Below are 20,200 nucleotides of genomic sequence, written 5' to 3'. Positions count from 1 at the left end.
CTACTTGAATGCGACGAGGGATGGGGATGAATACTAGGTTTGTTTGCAATCCCTATATTCCATAAATAAATAGGAATAAAAATATAGAACGAGGTAGTGAGTTCCATGAGAGGGAAATGACTTTAGAGAATGAATTTCAGATAATATTCAACAAAATATTGTAAAACTTTGTGAAAAGATTTAAGGATTGTATCCCTGATTAACTTTTAAAATGTTCCACCGTTCTCCAAAACCAAGTGGGTTGACATTGACCGATGTAAAAAGTCAAGATTCAGCGAGTCATGTCAGTGCTTTCCCATCCGGTTTGGATAACATTCAACTAAAATTTGCTTAGCCTGGTAAAGTAAAAACAAATCAAAGTAAAGGGCCTGTCCCACTTATGCCACCTTTACAGGCGACTGCTGGTACCCGTGATAGGGCACCGAAATGTTCAACATGTTGAAAATTCAGCGACGACCAGAAAGACGCTACGACTCTGACGACGCTACGCCTGTATGGTCATGAGAGGTCTCCTATGGTTGTGAGAGGTCTCCAAAGAGTCGTATCGTCTTTCTGGTCACTGCTGAATTTTCAACATGTTGAAAATTCCAGCAACCTATCAGGGGTGCCGGCAGTCGTCTGTAAAGGTTGCGTAAGTGGGACAGGCCCTTAATGGATCCCATTCATAATCACCATTCACTAACCCCTGCTCGACCAGAAATCATGGAGAACGATCTGCCTTTGAGCACTAGCTATTGCGGTTCAGATGTCAAGAATAGCCCCTTGGGCAGCTTTTCACAAGTAATACTCAAAAATGGCTGAAATTGTGTGCCAAAAGCCATTAGCAAATTGTGAGCAATCAGCCAGAACATTCATGAGGAAAGTAATTTAAAACCAAAGAATGCTACTTATTTTTGATCCCAGAATCTGTTGCTCCCCTGATCGCCTCTTCGTGGCAATGAGCTCGATTGGAAAGCTACTTCCAATATTTGTATTGAAATTGCAAAACACTTTTTGAAAGAAGCTGGTCACATAATCGTGTAGAAAGTATAGAGGGATGGCTTGCCAGGTTATCAAGTTCAGCGCCACTAGATAAGTTAATTCAATGCAGAAACTAATGTTTGTAATTGAAGTTGTGAATTCACCAATTCACAGAATAAGGTGTTTGGAAACAAATTGGTTAAATTTACTGGCAACCCTGCATAACTTGACTATCCTCTGATCTGTGTTCTTGCCAATATTTCTCCCTCAAATAACCTGGCCAATATCACATTGCTGGATGTGATGCTTGCCATGAGCTAAATCGGTCGTCGCATTTACCAAATTACAATCACGACTACACATCAAAAGTAACAAACTAAGTTTTGAAAGAACTTGAAACATTTCGAGAGTGACATGATAAGTCAGCTGTTGAATAACAAGGCTCCTAACTTTTCTTTTGAAATTAAAAACTGACATTAGAGTGGAATCTGCTTTGTGATGAGCCTAGAATGTTGAGATCAAATACTTTAAAAACTGCAGTTTTGTTAATTATGAGTTTCCACTGGTTAATGTACTAGTCTTCATTTTTATTTTGAGAACCAGTCATTTTTAATTTAGTTATAAACAAATGCTTAGGGCCCTCCCACCCCCAAAGCAAAACTTGCAATGGTGTTTTTTTTTGTTGTTGCTCATTTTCAATGTTAATCTTGCAATGCTTTGAGCTCTTCAAAAGCTGAATTGCATTGTAAACAGAAATCACTTAGCCTGATCAGTCAATTAGTGGCTACATAGGCGCTTGGCCAAAATTGCTGCAGCTACATTTTAAATAGAACATCAACTGTAGAAGTCAGCACACCAATTAAATGCCGAAGAACAAATACAATTTTGGCATATTCTAACAAACACACTTCAAAAAAATTAAATAGCAGCCTGCATTTAGAAAATGCTTCTACAAAAACAAAAATTTCAAATTAGCATGCTTCTAAAAAAAGTAATACCAATTTCAAGATTTAACTCCTGAAAGATTTCAACCAAGAGTTTACCCAATCTGTCAGATAGCTCAGTGAAGGTAAAATTCAGATCAAAAAAGGCCCCAGATGCTGCATTGGGCAATTAATTTCAACGTGACTCTTTCACATAACGGGAGAAAAATCAATCAGCTTTCGATTGTTAATCAAAATGCATTTCAAAATATTGGAAAAGGGCAGAATCGAGCTCAGCTGTGGTAATTACGTGAAAAATTTGGCAAAACTCTCAAAAACTGGCAAATGTAGAATCAATTGGGAAGCTCAAAGAGAAGAAAACTGACGTCAAAGGTTAACATTTTAACGCTATTCAAAAAGCATTGTACCGCATGCTTATAATTCAATGTCTTCCATACAGGTCCTCCCAGGTTTACAATCGTCTGACCTATATGCCATGGATTTGTCAGCTGCTTCGAGGCTGCAGGCATCTTCTGTCATATGGGAACTAAGTTCGTGGCCTCATTTCCAACTTGTGAACAGTTCATGTTACAAATAGTTCTCAAAAACAGAACCCTACTGTAATCTGGGGAGTATGTGTATACACATTTAAAGATGGAGGACTCTACCATTTGAAGTATCATTCTACAAGCCAAGCAACATGGGATCATTCAATGGGTTGCTGTCCAGAAATCATCTTTGGTGATACCTTATAAAATGGTTCAAATTGTGTGACTGAGCATCACATAGCTCACAGCGGCCCAAGGCTTAGATCGCTAATGAGTGATTACATCTCTAATGAGCTGTCATCATGAAAGCTTAGCTGTACTGTTTGCAAATAATTTGTTGCCCTTCTCAGAGATATCATTTAAGGAAGAGAAAACTAATTAGCGCTCTCAAATGCATGAACAATGAACCGTGGTAGAAGGTATACATGACTACCATAGTCATGTACAGAATCGGTTTCAGCAGCGCCATCCACCCCTTTGCTGTCAAACGGCATGCTTGTACTCATTGTTCAAGTCAGAGAGGAAAATCAATGACAATTGTTTGCTGCTGTAACCTATAAAGATATCTCCCATCATACTTTCAGGATGGGTAAGGAAAGAATACACTCACTGGGGAAGTGAGAGATAAAATGCTAAGACACATAGGTTCCATGTACATGGAACCAGCAGGTGCTTTCAGCATATAATTAACTAATGGTAAGTTTTTAGCTATACTCACATTAAATTCTGCTACCAATAGCAAAAGTACTAACCAGATAGGATGAGTTTTTAAATCACACAAAGACACTGCTAGGTTACTCATGCAAATATTTCACTTGTCAATCTTTGTGCTTACTTAATGCTCTGGAATGGTCTGGGTTCCTTATTCCTTTTGCTCGTAGTCGTTGAAGCAACACAGCAGAAGTCAACTGTTTTACAAGGTAAACTGCCATGGAGTAGCTCTGGTGGAAGAAAATATGCATGTTTATCAACCACAATCTAGCTATATAAATATTTGATTGATTTCAAAGCTTGCATCAGAATATATTTGTACTAATTTAAATTTGGAATTTGCACTTAATGTATAAAGTATACATTAACATTTCAGAATACCTGTCTAAAATGTGAAAACATTCTTGTGGGGGGGTAAATACATTGAAGATTTTTGGTCATTTAAAATGTCATCATGTCACAATACTTAGCTGAACTTTATTTTAGTCTCTGATTTTATATTAGCTGTCAGACTATAAAGTACATTTATTATGCCTGATGGGGGAAGATGGAAATAACAGAGTTGATCTCGACTTCAAGCTGTTATCGCACTCTCGTCAGACAGAAGGGAAACGGATTGGACTTGACTATAATAACCAACATTGAGATCACCTACCAGCATTTTAATTTTTTTTAATGGTTAATTACAACTAGGCAATAAACTCCAGAGTTGTCCACTTCTTGAAAGAAGCTGATATATCTCATTCTCATTCATGTATTATGGAAAAAAATGTGTATTGATAAAACAAGGGCCCAATTGATCGTATAGGCTCCTATACCAAGATATTAAACCCAAAAGCCAAGACCATTTCAAACTAGCATCCCACTGCGATTCAATGATTGTTTAGTTAAGACCACTCAATTTGGAAAAGTGGTTTGAAAGGCTTGTGTGGGCACCCCAACAAATAACGACATATGCCTAGGATTCATTGTCTCAACTTATTGCCTGTTAAAAGTACATTAGCTGCTTGAACTGCCATTTGAAACATAAATATTAGCAGGTCAACTACTTGAGTCTACATTTGTAGCACACCACATTCATTGCTCCAGGCCAAACAGAATGCGATATCGCGACTACCCTTGAAAGTTTAATCCATGCACGGTCTGCAGTTTTCATGTTGTGCGACTATATCGTAGTTGTTAAATCTGTACGTGTTATTTACTTCAAATGTGAACTTATTCATCTTAAAAACATAGGAGTATTAGTTCACGTAGTAAAATGCTTAATCATAATTTATAAAGGAAAGGAAAAATCAGAGGTAGACAAAAAATGCTGGAGAAACTCAGCGGGTGAGGCAGCATCCATGGAGAGAAGGAATAAGCGACGTTTCGGGTCGAGACCCTTCTTCTACTTCAGACCGAAACATCGCCTATTCCTTCTCCCCATGGATGCTGCCCTACCACTGAGTTTCTCCAGCATTTTTTGTCTCTACAGAGGACAGGAATATCAGTTTTCCCAAAGATCTCAAATTAAAAGCAACAAACATCAAGTAATTGACGTATAATAAATTAGAAAAACTTGTACTCTCAGTTATCAGGCATTGATTTGCTTTTGACATATAAGGTCACACGGTCATAAGGAATAAGAGTAGAATTAGGCCATTCGGCCCATCAACTGTATCTTTCGTATCAAAGTATATAAATAGACCTGGAAGCAGTGTGTTTGTTGGAATATATTATTATTAAAGTGAGGGATGTATAATCTCTGAACTACTTTGCCTTACTCTCAAACCAAATTTTAGATTTCTCTCCGACCATTTCATCTCGCTAAAAATATTAAAGACCACTGCATTCTAACCCATCTGAATTAATATCTGCGGTAGGAGATCAAGCTAAAGACTATTGTGGGGATGGTTAAACATAACCTTTGATTTCCACTGAAATTGCCCTACGTGATACAATTACAATTTACTATTAAAGCTCTACCCTATTATGCATTTGAAGAGACAGAACTTGCCAAAAACTGCTACAACATCTGTCAACAAAGTTTCGATCTGAGAATTCTGACAGATGGTGCAGTTAGTTACAAAGTATGCTGTCCCCGTTTGGACTTGTTTTCTAAGAGAAACAATTACAAGATTAAGTCAAAGCAATCCAGGTATGACTTTCCGCTGCCTACAGTTAATGAAATTATCCTTGATCTTCCATCGTTGTGCTGGATTGTAATGGAAGTGCCACAAACATTACACATTTCAAAGTGGAAAGGTGGTTCCAAAAAAAGGACATTTAGCACACTCAAAGGTCTCACAAAAATAACCACAAATTTCCAAAAGACGCTTCATCCCAAGAGGTGGATTCACACCATAAAACCACACTTACCTACAATTCCCTTAAGTATTCTGGGCTAACTCGCAACAGAAAATGTTTAAGAAAAAGAAATACATATGACAAACATTAACTGTAAATAGATCTTGGGAGTCCCTGAAAGGTAATTAACAACTTGCAAGCTGCCTGCATCAAAAAAGCTCAGTTGATTTTGTAACACTATTACCCAACAGCTTATATCCCAGCCTATGTGGATGTGAATCTTGCACAGGATGAACGGCACATTGCTACTAATAGATAAGACACAAAATGCTAGTGTTACTCAGCGGGACAGGCAGCATCTCTAGAGAGAAGGAAGGGGTGACATTTCGGGTCGAGACCCTTCTTCAGACTGGTTAGGGATAAGGGGAATGGGAGATATAGACAGTGATGTGGAGAGATAAAGAACAATGAATGAAAGATTTGCAAAAAAGTAACAATGATAAAGGAAACAGGCCATTCATTGTAAGCTGTTTGTAGGGTGAAAATGAGAAGCTAGTGCAACGTGGGAGAGGGAGGAGAGAGAGGGAATGCCGAGGCTACTTGAAGTGAGAGAAAGCAATATTCATACCACTGGGCCGTAAGCGGCCCAAGCAAAATATGAGATGCTGTTCATCCGATTTGCATTTAGCCTCACTTTGATGGAGGAGACCGAGGACAGAAAGGTCTGTGTAGGAATGGGAAGGAGAATTAAAGTGTCCAGCAACCAGGAGATCAGGTTGGTTCACACGGGCTGAGCGAAGGTGTTCCGCGAAACAATTGCCCAGTCTGCGTTTGGTCTCGCCGATGTACGAGTCCACATCTTGGGTGATGTTTCGGATCGAGACCCTTCTTCAGACCGGCTCCTGTGAGCTCCTATGTGACTGCTTTGAGTTGGTGGACTGGTCCACATTGAAGGACTCAGTGGCTAATCTAAATGAATATTCCACTTCCATCACAGGCTTTATCCGTAAGTGTATAGAGGACTTTGTGTCAAAGTCAATTTAAGTGCACCCCAACTGGAAACTATGGAAGAGCCATGTGATTCACTTGATGCACATTCAAGTCGGGTGACCCCGGCCGGTACAGGAAATCTAGAAACTACTTTTGCAAAGCCATCAGGGTCGCCAAGAGACAATACCAGATCACGCAAGTCCCCGACTAACCACGCAGCCATCTGTTTATTACAGCAAGGCTGACATAACGGAATTCAAAGCAAAGTCAGGCAGAATTGCTGGCAACAAGGCATCACAGCCACATCAGACTACTATTTATTGACTATAGCTATGCCTTATAACACCATAATTCTAACCACTTATCTCCAAATTCCAGGGACTGAGAACTCAACGCATTCTATACTCGTTTTGGACAGAGGATCATGGAAATGACATCACCTGCCCCAACAGCCTCGCATGCAACAGTACACACGGTAACCGTTGCAGATGTCAGATCAGCCATCCTGAGAGTGAACCTGCACGTTACCTTGTTGAAGTCCAATGCCATGTCCTCAAAAGCTGCACAGACCTGCTGGTGAGAGCATTCATGGACATCTTTAACCGCCCCTCTATGCTGTTCTGAGGATCCCACCTACTCTAATAGGATCACCGTAATCCTGGTGCCAAAGAAAAACAAGATAATGTGCCTTAATGATGACTGTCCAGTAGCTGTGATATCTAACAATGAAGTGCTTTCAGAGGCTGACCATGGCACACATCAGCTCCAGCCCTTGATCCACAGTAATTTGCCTATTGCTACAATCGGTCCATGGCAGGCTCCATTCCCCGTCCCTACATTCATCCCTGGAATACCTGGATAACAAGGTCACCTACACCAGACTACTAATTATTGACTCTGCCTTATAACATCATAATTCTAACCACTTATCTCCAAATTCCTGGGACCGAGAACTCATTCTTCTTGACCCCCAGACTGCAATCATAAAGGTGACAGAACATCCTCCACATAATTCTAACCACTTATCTACAAATACAAGTAGCGGACCGCAACACAAACAATGAAATAGAGTATAGGAAGAGATAGGGAGCTTAGTTGCATCGTGTCCAGACAATAATCTCTCACTCAGTGTCTGCAAAATGAAGGGGCACGGTAAAGCACATGCCTTTATGTATCAACGGTGTCAAAGTAGATATGGTTGAGCACTTATAGTTCCCAGGTGCAACAATTTGTCCTGCTCCAACCACACTGATGCTCCAGCCAAGATGGCACACCAACATCTCTACCTCCTCACTTGGCTAATCACTTGTTCAGTAAGAGTCCAATGATTCTTAACAATTTCTACAGATGCACCATGAAAAGCACTTATCTGGATGCATCACAGCATGGTATGGCAACTGCTCAGCCCATGACCACGAGAAATTAGAGTTGTGGCTAAAGCCCAGTCCATCAGGTAAATCAGCTTTCTACAACCCCTACAAAATACAGCAGCGTGAAATAACAATGATTTTTTTTATCACTTGCATTTTCAGGCACTTCATTCCTTCAGTTACTTCAGTTTTTTTTAATATATCTGTAAGGATATTTGGTGCAGGAAATTTAGCTGGAATGTTTTAGAGTGTCTCTCATTACTGAAAGGAAGACAAAAAGAAAATTCGCTTTCTGGGGCGATTTGAGTTCATTGAACTCCCAGAAAGCGAGACAACCGAGGAGCCATTAGTACTTCACTGTTTTTCAGATTAAAGCAATCTTCAGTCATAACTCTGAGAAGTCAAGCCATATAAATAGCATTACTAGATGATTTTATTACAATCATGGTATACTTTAACACATACATGGCATGAAGCTTTTTCACTTAATTGATTTGTTAAATTGTAGAATGATACTGATGAAAGTTTTAAGTGGGATTAGCATTTGATGCCAAAGACCATGCCTGAAATGCACTCGGGCCAGTTTAATTATAGTTGAACAAAGCTTCTGAAACTTGCCTTTGACTGATATCAAACCCAGCTTTTGGGCCATATGCATTATACCGCTTTAATTAACTGCTTTGTAAAGATGTATTATGCAAAGCTTACTCTTCCGATTTCCGCTGACCACGAAACCACAATCGTGTTCGGCACCGTTGTGGACAATCTGACTAGTGAGGTAATGTTGATTGGTCGGCTGGGTCGCTTTGGTTCAACACCATTTTTGGTTGGTGGTAGATAGCCCTAGGGCGAAAACAAAATTGCTAAGTTTTCCCAAAACAGCAAACCAAGAAAAGCTCCATTAGACCAACAGCACCAATACTTACTGGAAGATTACAAGTTTTTCCATTAACTTTCGCACATAGATTTGGGGGGAAATGATCTTCCTGTGGACAACTGGTTTCTGATAAACAAAACCTTGAAAATTAAAACAAAGTTATAAATATCAAATTATCTCCAGTGATCCATAATTTTGAAAATCCATTCTTTAACCAACAATGGATACAGTTTGCATTATTAATGCATTCTGAACCAACGCATTCTCCACATGGATAATGTTAGGTAAGATTAAATAATATTTAAGTACAAACTTGTACAATGACACCATTAATATATTCTCCAATTTCAGTTGTCATAAGCAAGCCAGGTAAAGATTGTAGATTTCCTTCCTGATCAAGGAACCAGATGGATTGTTACAAGAATCCAGTAATTCCATGCCACTACGACAGAAACCAAGGGCAAAAAACACACTGCTAATTTCTTCAAAGAATGCCCACTTGGAAGAAGTTCTCCTTCTCTCCAACAGACGTTTTGTCAGACCCTGTCACGGCACTCCTCCTCAGCGTTTTCAAATCTCCTCAGTCTGCCCACTGAAAAAGATCTCGTCACTCCAATGGGAGTTCTGTGACTCTTTTACTACTACCCCTCTGTGATTCCTACTCCTCCAGCAGTTTATTGTTTGTTTTGGGCTCAAGATTCCAGCATCTGCAAACTCTTGTACCAACCAGGTTGTATACAGATTTAACTAAATGAATATAACTTCCCCACTTGCAGACCTGGGTTTGAACTCTTGGTTCATTCAAGGTCTACTATTTACTCCATCCAGTAATTTTACAATGCCACCAAGCCCGTGTACTAATGATCTGCTTTGAACAAAAACTGTTGCGTTGAGTATTTTAAATAAACAGCTTACAGAAAACAATCAAAAAGTATTTTTCTAACATGGCTGTATTTTTCCTCCAATTTCATTTAACAAATTGCTTAAACATTTTACGCAAGTCACATAAAAAAAAGAGGGAAAGCCAAAACAGGGAAGGAGAGAGAGCAAACAGAATAGCAAGCAAAATGTAGTTAAACTAATAATATGCATTACCTTAACTGAACCTGAACTGTGAAGTCACACTTGGTCCCCGATATGTCCCTGAATAAGAATGAAACATATTTCACTTACAAATTTACATTATAACTTAAATTGATAGTAACAATTTACAAAACTTAGTTCCAAAAAAGCCCAGACTTTGTAAGCCAAACTATTTTTAAACTGAGTAATTAAACGGATGACAATCACAGGTCTATTTGTTCACAGAATGTGGCTGATGCTGGCAATGCTAGTATTTATTATTCATCACTGTTACTCCTGACATTTGAGTCAACAGCATTGGTGACACTGCAGTCACGTGGAGGCCACACATGGGTGGCAAGGATGGCCAATTTCTTTCTTTGAAGGACTTTAATCAGAAGAATTAAAAAAAACAAACCTTCTACTTTCTTGATTATAGTTTGTTTTAAATTCCAGATTTAATTACTCAAATTTAAAATCCACATGTGCCGCGGAGAATTTGAACTCCTGACCCTGGATGAATAGTCCAGACCTTTAGACGCTAGTCTAGTAATTTAACCACTATCCCACCATAATCTGTATTCATCTATGTTTCAAAATTGGGATTAAATCAAATAGTTTTCAACAAATTAAAAAACTGCACTCACTTTTAATTCTGTGTTGGAAAACTTCTCAACTTTTCTTGCATTACAGAAACTATAATTAGCAGAGATGGTTGGAGTGTGATACAAGTATGTCGTAACTTCTTGGTTAGTGCACAAAACTTAACATAGCTAGCCGTCCGAGTGTGTTATGGGAGAAACGCAAACATTTAGGACTCAAAGCTAGTAACTGAATCCAAGGCTATATATCACTTGACTATTGTTTGACTCCAGAAGTGAGATCAGATCCATGAAATCAAAAACATCAGTATTTTTGCAACATAAAAGATTGTTTTGGCTTTCACTTAGAAATCAAAAGCAGACAAAGTGCCACTACTGTTATGTACTGAGGGTCAGTCAAGCCCCATTTGCTACAATGGCTCAGGACTCCATGGTAGATGTTTATATGTAGTCCTTGGCTGAATTCCAGCAATAATTCACCCAAAAAAATATTTGGACAAAGAGACTGAAATTGCAAATGGGTAAACTGTGGCTAAATAACCTGCAGACCAAGATACTGACAAACTGGAGAATTAAAAATGAAGTAATGAATGTTTTTTTCTTGTAAGATGAGAATGGATGAGTTGATATTCAAATTAAAGCAAAGTTATTACACACAGAAATGACACACATAAAAACCAAAGCCAGCAATTAAAAGTGAGAGGGGGATTGATAATAATGAGAACACAAGGAGGAGAATGATATAACAGTGATATGATGAATACAAGTTTCAAAGTTTGCCAATGATATCACAATAGGGGTGGTTTAAAGCAACATGGATTGAAATATTAAATTCTGAGATATTAGTTTGTGAATGACCAAAATGGCAGTGAATGCATTTCAATTTTTTTTATTAGAGTGGTCATAATTTTTGGACTTCGAAAGTGTAATAAATTGTGACAATCTGGAAGCAATGTGGTTTCAAGGAAGCTTTGGGTTCAATGCACATGGATCATTAAAATGTCAAATGCGTGTAGAAATTGAAAACAACTTTTTAATGGAAATCGAGCCTTTGTAATTGAAAGCTAGTGGGCTCCAAGAAATTATATGCCACATCCATACAAAGCTTTTGTTAGACTACAGTTGAAGAGAAAAATAATTCTGAACATGGGAATCGATGTAGTATAATGTTTCCAAAATGATAACGTTTCCAGGGTTTAAATCAAGAGAAGTGATCACACAAACTATGGTTGTGTAACCTAAAATTTAGAAAGTTTAAGGCGAGTTAATTGAGCTTTCAAGCTACAAGAGACTAATGAAGGGCAAATGAAAAGAAACTATTCTTGCTGCAACTATTCTCAGTCTACAATGCATCTAAAAACTGCAGCCAAGGCTCTCAGGAGTTGGGAAACCATTATGTGCAGAGGACGGTAGAAATTTGGGAACTCTTGCAAGCAACAGTTGATGTTAGGTAGATGGGGCATTTTAAATATCAGATAGAAATTGACTAGAGCAACAGGCAGGAGGAGCTAACTGGGTCCTCCTATTCCTACAATGAGAGGATCCTAACTTAACTAAGTGCATACAAACATCTGTCGTCTCTGTGACTAATTTAACATTGCAAATCATTCATAAACTGACAATTTAAAACTTAAATAGTTGAATTAAAACAGTCTAAAATAACTTGCCACTTAAATGTATTCTTAGGCAAAATTATATTCAACTTGAACGTAAATATATTTCTTCCCCCACCCCCCCCCCTCCCATTCTAAGGAGACCATGGCCAAATGTAGTCCAAGAATAATAGCAGTCAATATATTAAAACTGATATCTTGAATGTTTGGTCTATGACCTTTATATTTAAATCGCAATATATTTACTTCAGTCACTCGAGTTTTTCCATTCCAACAATCAAAACTATGTAAGAAGAATAATGATTACTTACATTGAATTACTAATCTGTTGAACTTGTTGCGGCGTCAGTGCGAACGCAAAACAAGTCTCCTGAAATCGCTGGCCATTATCCGAAGCTTAAATAGATAAAAAAAAGGTCAAGTTTACAGTCAGTGTGTTTTTTTTTTAAACCTGGGCATTTTATGGGTTTTGAATGATATAAATACAGCATTCGGTGATTTTAGGTTTAACTCAATTGCTTCCACTCAATGGCTCACATGTTGGATTGTGAAATGAATTAGCAAAACATGAATTTGTAGTTGAAGGGGTTTGACAATCCCAGGAACGTTCCACTTGAGAAAAGACAGTTGTATTTCTATATTTGCAAAGTTCATCTCATCTGGTATGTATGTGTGCATCGTGTGTGTGTGTGTGTGTGTGTGTGTGTGTGTGTGTGTGTGTGTGTGTGTGTGTGTGTGTGTGTGTGTGTGTGTGTGTTTTTTTTTTTTGTATCTTCGTCAAAATTCTACACGGTAGCGCTGAAAAATTTCCACATTCTTACTCGTATTTTTCCCGTCCACACCATAATCAAGTTCCCTTCAGATTTCATGCTATATTTCAAAAGTTATTGATGCTTAAAGTTAAACAAAAGCCCAAAACGGCTTCTGAGCGAGCTTTCAGTGATGATGTCACAATGCCGTCTTGCAGTCTACCAATCACAATGGGCTCTCATTTACACACGCTACCGAGTGCGACAATGACCTCACAATGGGGTGTTGAAAGAGGTTGCCAATGGTAACGGCAGCAGAAGCTTGGAGGAGAATGCTGCTCGTCGCCATTGAGAGGGAGAGGGATGCGTTGGGGAAACTGGTGAGTGGTGGAAACGAGTTGCGTTGGGGAAACTGGTGAGTGGTGGAATATTGCGTTGGGGTTGCCAACGGTAACGGCAGCAAAAGCTTAAGAGAATGCTGCACGCCATCATCAGTCCATCTGGGCCGCACAAGGGGGGGGGGGGGGGGGTTTTTTTTGTGTGATGGTAGGTGGGGAGTGTGTGGGGGGGGGGGGGGGGGGGGGGGGGGGGGGGGGGGGGGGGGTGGGGAGTGTGTGACGGGGGAGGGGTCGAGTCAAAAGTCGAGTTTATTCAATGATTCAAAGGTTGATTGGCGTTTTGCAAAAATTCCAGAACTTTCCTCCTACGCTCCTTAGGTTTTCATGCTATCGCCATTTAGAACAGCACAGTGGCACAGTGGTAGAGCTACTGCCTCACAGCGCTAGAGACGCGGGTGCCATCCTGACCATTGTGCTGTCCATGCAGAGTTTGTACGTTCATCCTGTGTTTTGTTTAGCTTAGAGATAGAGTGCGGAAACAGGCCCTTCAGCCCATCGAGTCTGCACCGACCAACACATTAACACAGCCTTCACACACTGGGAACAATTTACTCTTACACCAAGTACACAAACAAGCCAATCAACTTACAAACCTGTACGTCTTTGAGTGTGGGAGGAAACCGAAGATCACGGAGAAAACCCACAAGCTCATGGGGAAAACATACAAACTCTGTACAGACAGTGCCCGTACCCGGGATCAAGCGCTGTAAGGCAGCAACTACCACCAGCTGCGCCACCATGCCACCCTGATCACTGTGTGATCACATGAATTTTCTCCTGGTGCTCTAGTTTCCTCCTACATGAAGTGCAGATTTGCAGGATAATTGGTTTCTGTAAATTGCCACTTGCGTGTATGATGTGAAAGTAAGATAACAGAAATAGTCTATCGGTGATCTTGGTTCACTATGGACATGGTGGGCTGAACGGCCGGCCTATTTCATGCTGTGTCTCTAAACTATTCTATCTTACATATGTTGCCTTTCCTTCATGATTGCTAGGTCAAAACCTTGGTCCCCCTTACTGCACTAGGACTATTCCAACAACACAAGCGAAGAGGTAATTATTACAGATAATAACTACTGGTCCTACCAACTACATCTACATCACTTAAATGAATTACAGTATTCCGTGTCAGTTCACTTTAAGGCGTCAGTTTCCACTGCCAGTCCCCACTTCCTCCTCAGGTGAGGAAGGCCTAACTTGTATACACCCTGGATGTACGTGCAAGCATTTGGGAGACAGATTGGTTGGATTCGCTAGCTGCTGCGAGGCTGCAGTATCTTTTGCTGCCTGGGAACTCGTTTTTTTTTTTACTCGCAATTGCGACCTGTAAACTGTCCAGCTTATGAACAGCTCACAGGAACAGAATTGTCATAACCTGGGGAGGACCTGTATAGGGGATGTTATTATATACATTAATTAGCAATGAATTTTCCAATCATCCACAGATGGTCAGAAATAATACCCAAGTCAAATGAAGACATGGAATTTATTGTTGAATATCAAAGTACAAGAAATTTACTTTTGTATTGCTGCAATAGCTGCAGGATATTTGCAGCCCTTAGAGAGTTCTTCAATTAGGTGTCCTGCTATTTTAAGCTGCGTCTTGGCTGGGTGGAAGATAGAACAGATGAGTGTGTACGTGTGACAGTGCCGATTAACAAGATACGTTACACGTTTTCCAGTCAATGTCAAGCACTCTTCAGATGGACTTGGCACAGGTCAAAGTCAGATCATTTTATTTTGTTACTGAAAATAGCAAGTATCAGATTCTTTGAATTTAACCATATGTCACCAGTGAAGCTAATAAAAATTTAGATCCAGGACTCGTGTCATCTAAGGCTGAACAAAATCAAAGAACTACAAGTGCTGGAAATCTAAAAAAATTGAAAAGAAAACACTAGCTAGGTCAGGCAGCAAAGAGAGAAACGGTTACAATTTTGAATTTCAGAAACATCTTAAAAACTCATTGTGCATAATACTCACTGCCCCAATTTCACTTTTATTGAAACAATTAATGCAGATCTTAGCCAATTTATTTCACACAGGAATTCAAAAGCTAAACCATATTTAATTTAACCCATATACTTAAATTTGCTCGATCTCACAATATAATCCAGAGAATCCTTCTGGAGCTTGCTTAGACATTAGGTAGGTGTGGAGCAAAAAATAACCAAAATTAGGAATTAGGATTGCAAATTGTTTGCCTCGTGTTACGGATTCAAAATTTAAGTAATATTACTTTAATTATACAGGGCCAGGGCGAGAGCCTACACCTGAAGAGCATATACTTGACTTTCAGGGAGTACTATGAAAGCTCAAGAACTGATTGAAGAACATATTTCCCTTTGCAAGATTAAGATGAACGTTCATTAGTGGTTCAGATACTGTGCGATTGTCCAATTGTGCGGCACGGTGGCGCAGCGGTAGAGTTTCTGCCTTACAGAGCCAGTTCGTACATTCTCCCCGTGATCTGTGTGGGTTTTCCGGTTTCCTCCCACTCTCCAAATACATACAGATTTGTAGGTTAATCAGCCTGGCACAATTGGAAATTGTCCGCAGTGTGTGTAGGATAGTGTAAGTGTGCGGGGATCACTGGTCAGTGCACACTCGGTAGGCCAAAGGGTCAGTTTTCGCGCTGTATCTCTAAACTAAACTTAAGAAACTAAATGATAATTTAGAGTTTTAGACAATGCCAAAAAGCACAAGAGGTTTCTGATGAATGACCATTAACCTTATACATCAACTGTTTCACTCCACAAATGCTGCCTAAACTGAAAAATTCCACTTCTTCCTGCTTTAATTTCCAGCAACTACAATGTTTTATTTTCAAAGTACATTTCAAAGGAGTTTAAAGAATGAGGCAATTTCATTGAAACAAAATTAAAAAGGAAATTTTGAGGATAATTGCTGAATATTTTCACCGCCAAGTCAAGAACGAACAATTGACCATTAAAGACTCATGAGAGATTTGTTGATTCAAACAAAGGCAAATGTCTGGAATTCTTCATCCCAGAAGGATATGGTTGCTCACTCAGTCAATTCAACACCAAACGATGGATTTTCAAATACAAAAATATTTAAATGGATTGGGTATTGGAGCAGAAGGGTATAGTTGTGATACTGAATGGGAGCACTGACTTGCAAAACCAAGTGCCCTACTCTTACCCCTATCTATCACATTACTATTTAGTGCACACTTCATTTTTTTTAGATGTATACATTTCAAATTCTCAAGCAGCCAAGCTAAAAATTCTGCTATCACTTAGGTCTTTTTTCTTCTCAATAAATTTATTTGCACGTTCATAGCTAAAAAAAACATTAGAACTGTATTATTCTAGTCAAGGTTGATCACAAGAGAGCAACAAGTACAACTAGCAACCGGGAACTTCTCAAACCTGGTGGCCAAAAAATGCATTATTAAAACAACAAAAGTGACTCCAATGAATAGACCTGGCAGAAGTACAAAGTCTCCCCCTTGTCGTCACCATACACCACTTTAATCAAAGCTTCTCCTTTAGAACTGCTCACTGTGGTGGGAAAGTGTACCATTTGACAAAACTCTGAGCCACAAGGGACAAAAATAGCACCGGTTCCATTCTTGATCTACCAGGTTTCACTAAAGCTGGTTAAAAAATATTAATATGGGGAAGGTCAGACCAGGGTTACGTTTAGATCCCCATTCTCTCCCATGATCATAAAATTTTATGGCACCCAGAACCAATTTCAGATAGACAGGTCACTGCAAAAGATGAGGGGTATAAAGCAACTGGAATTGCTTGCAAACATGAATGATTCTCCCACTTAAATCGCCAGTATGAGCACTGACCTGCAAAAACGGTAGAGCAGTAAAACACTTCCTCCCATGGGAAAGAAATAGCAAGTTTCTCACTGATTTTTGCTCAGATTGTCAGGAGTATACTGGCAAACACCTTATGCACAACGTCAATTTCTTCAGCTGGAAAATTGTAATTATAAAAGTAATCATTTTGTAACTGAATAATTGTTAGCATAGATAGAATTTTAACCTTTTTTGAAAACAATGAAATAAATATTTTTCAGGATATAGTTGTTGCTGGGAAGGTGAGCATTTTATTAATCCATCCCCTGTGGTGTTGGCTTCAGGTTACCACAATCCTTCTTATGAAGGTACTCATAATTGTTGTTGGGAGATGGAGATCTAGGATTTAGATGAAACAATGAATGAAAGAGTGATATCCTTCTAAGCTAATACGTGTAGGAAGGAACTGCAGATGCTGGTTTATACCGAAGAGAGCCACAAAATGCTGGAGTAACACAGCGAGTCAGGCAGCATCTCTGGAGGAAAGGAATATGTGACATCTTCTGGAGGGACTTGGCTCTGAGTATTTCCTTCCATCGTGGCTCTGTGCAGGTTAATAGGGCTGCACCACAGTGCAGCTGGTAGACACACCACCCTACAATGCCAGAAACCAGGTTTCAACCCCAACCTGTTCAACACAAACGTTTCAACTCTGGAGATCAACACAAAATGTTGGATTAACTCAGCACCCGAAACGTCATCTATTCCTTTACTCCAGAGATGCTGCCAGACTGGCTGAGTTACTCCAGCATTTTGTATCCTTCCTTCTAAGCCAACATGATGTGTAACCTCCAGGTGATGGTGTTCATACAAGCCTGCTGCCCTTGTCCTTCTTGGGACTAGAGTTGTCAGACTACCTTGGGCAGAGCATTTTACAAATGCTGTTGTTGCAGCCACTGGGATAGAGTGAATGAATAGACTGCCAGATAGGGTAGCAATCAATCAGGATGATTTGTCCTGGATTGTGTTGAATATGAATGTTGCTGGAGCTACACCTCATCCAGACTATCAAAGTACATTACATCATACTCCTGATTTGTGCCCCTAAACTGTGGAAGTGTTTGAGTGTCATTAGGCAACTCACCTGCATCTAGATATACAATTTCTGATCTGTTCTTGTAACCACAGTGTTTGTTGCTGGTCCAGCTAAGTTGCTGGTGACTTTTAAGATGTTGATGGTGGTGGACTCAGCAATGGTAATGTCAATCGATGTCAAAACTTGTGAATTAGATTTTTAGACAATAGGTGCAGAAGGAGGCCATTCGGCCCTTCGAGCCAGCATCGCCATTCAATGAGATCATGGCTGATCATCCCCAATCAGTACCCCCCTCCTGCCTTCTCCCCATATCCCCTGACTCCGCTATCTTTAAGAGCCCTATCTTGCTATCTCTTGAAAGTATCCAGAGAACCGGCCTCCACCGCCCTCCGAGGCAGAGAATTCCACACATTCACTTTTTGTGTAAGGTGTACAATTTTTTGTCACGTTTTGGAGTGAATGCTATTTGCCAATTGTCAGCCCATGCCCAAATGTTGTCACGGTCTTGTTGTATGTAAGCATGGATTGTCTCACTTGCTCGAATGGTGCAGATGCCATTAAACATTGTTCAGTGAACCTTCCCACCATTTCTGTCTTAATGGGTCGTCATGGAAAGGTGGTCACTAATGAAACTGTAGAAAACTAGGATCTTTCTGAGGTACTTCTGTAGTGATGTTCTTGGGTTGCTATGTTTGGCTTTGAACGACCACACCAATTTCTTTTGTGTGAGGTAAGATTCCAACCATTGAATTGTTTGGCCCCCAAGTCTACAGAAGGTAGTGTCAGAATCCTTACTGCCAGTCATCCAAATTCTGCCTCCACAGCAAGGAGCTACTCTTATTTTGTCACTGGAATAAATTCTATGGACCACGTTTGAGCAGGTTGTGCGACGGCCTGGAGCAAAGTGACCAATCGTTGAAAGATGTTCACTGTGGAATGAACACTGAACAAGACTCGTGTTTTTCTGACACAGAATAAGAACCTGCTCTTCAAATAGTGTCATGGAATCTTGAACATCCATCTATCTCTTGGGGCCTCAAAAATCTTTCAAATAAACAGACAGAATGAATGAAAAAGAATGAGGTCCTGAAACTGGAGGTTTGACTGTTTGAAATGTTATACATTTGCGAGATTGCAATGGAGTGGAAAGCATCATTCTGGCTGAATCTCCACACAAAGGAAGTAAAATATTTAAGGGAAGGTGTCAAAATCTATTCAAATACCTTCAAGTTAAACTAAACTGCAGTCACAACCCATAGCAGAAGCTGAAGACAGGTGAAACAACACGCAGGCAACCTCTCACTCACATGTGCAAGAATATCACTGTTCACAAATGGCATGTTTAGGGCATCAAAAGGTCACCGTTAGGCTTTGATTATTTTGGATAGTTTCCCACTCAATAAGCCACAGTTGGAGCATTGTGTGTAGTTTTGGCATCATGCAACAGGAAGGAAGTTAGAGCCATGGAAGGATTCAGTTAAACAATGCCAAGAATTTAAGTTTACAGTTATAAAGGCATGAAGAATTGATGCCTTTGTTTAACCATATGGAAGATGCTATAGGAAAAGTTTCCAAATTCTTGAATGTGTAATAGAGCTAGTGATAGCCTGACTCCAATACTAGACAGATTTGGAAATCAAAGTGACCAGTGGAAGAATGAAGTCGTAACCTAGAAGTAAATCCATTTAGAACTTTATTCGAATATCTCATGGCTTTCTTGAAAGGAAACAACGTGGAAAAATATTTGCGAGAATGCACGGTAAAAGAAAATAAATCTAGAATTACTGAAGACATCTCCTGCTAAACTCGCATTATTTAATATAACATAATATAATACCTAAATATTCTTATGAGATATTCACAATGATTTGGATTGCTTTTAAACCTTTGAAGTCTGACAAAGCTATATTACTTCACACTCAAGTAGTAAGTTGAGTTGAGCATTCAAGACTTAAATTGTAAGATGTACTTGAATAAAATATACATGGTAGAGCTGTGCATAAAATTAAGACTTTAAAATTTGTAATATGGAGCACAGGAAAGGAGGGTAGGAAGGAGGATAGTTGCTTTGGAGTGATACGGTACAGTGCTTGGATCTGCTGTCTCAGAGCTCCAGGGTCCAGCTTCAATCCTGATCTCCAAAGTTGCTTGTGAGGAGTCTGCACATTCTCCCCATGCTCTGTGGATTTCTGCCAGGACGTCTGGTTTCTGTCCACGTACAAAAGAAGCACTGG

At 39.6% G+C, this 20,200-nt stretch overlaps 1 protein-coding gene across 3 annotated transcripts in view; it reads right to left on the bottom strand.

The window, feature by feature from the left end:
• Window positions 1-20,200, bottom strand: part of pias1b (protein inhibitor of activated STAT, 1b) — a 118,323-nt gene that overhangs the window by 29,558 nt on the left and 68,565 nt on the right. For all 3 annotated transcript variants that reach the window (XM_055661436.1, XM_055661437.1, XM_055661438.1), the window contains 5 exons: window positions 12,254-12,338; window positions 9,761-9,808; window positions 8,715-8,805; window positions 8,497-8,631; window positions 3,267-3,372 (listed from right to left, as the gene is read on the bottom strand). In XM_055661436.1, the coding sequence (XP_055517411.1) occupies window positions 3,267-3,372; window positions 8,497-8,631; window positions 8,715-8,805; window positions 9,761-9,808; window positions 12,254-12,338 (465 nt within the window). The remainder of the gene's footprint in view (window positions 1-3,266; window positions 3,373-8,496; window positions 8,632-8,714; window positions 8,806-9,760; window positions 9,809-12,253; window positions 12,339-20,200) is intronic.

This window comes from Leucoraja erinacea, chromosome 33, assembly GCF_028641065.1.
Source record: "Leucoraja erinacea ecotype New England chromosome 33, Leri_hhj_1, whole genome shotgun sequence".
Classification (NCBI taxonomy): domain Eukaryota; kingdom Metazoa; phylum Chordata; class Chondrichthyes; order Rajiformes; family Rajidae; genus Leucoraja; species Leucoraja erinaceus.
This window is presented reverse-complemented; position numbering and strand designations above follow the sequence as displayed.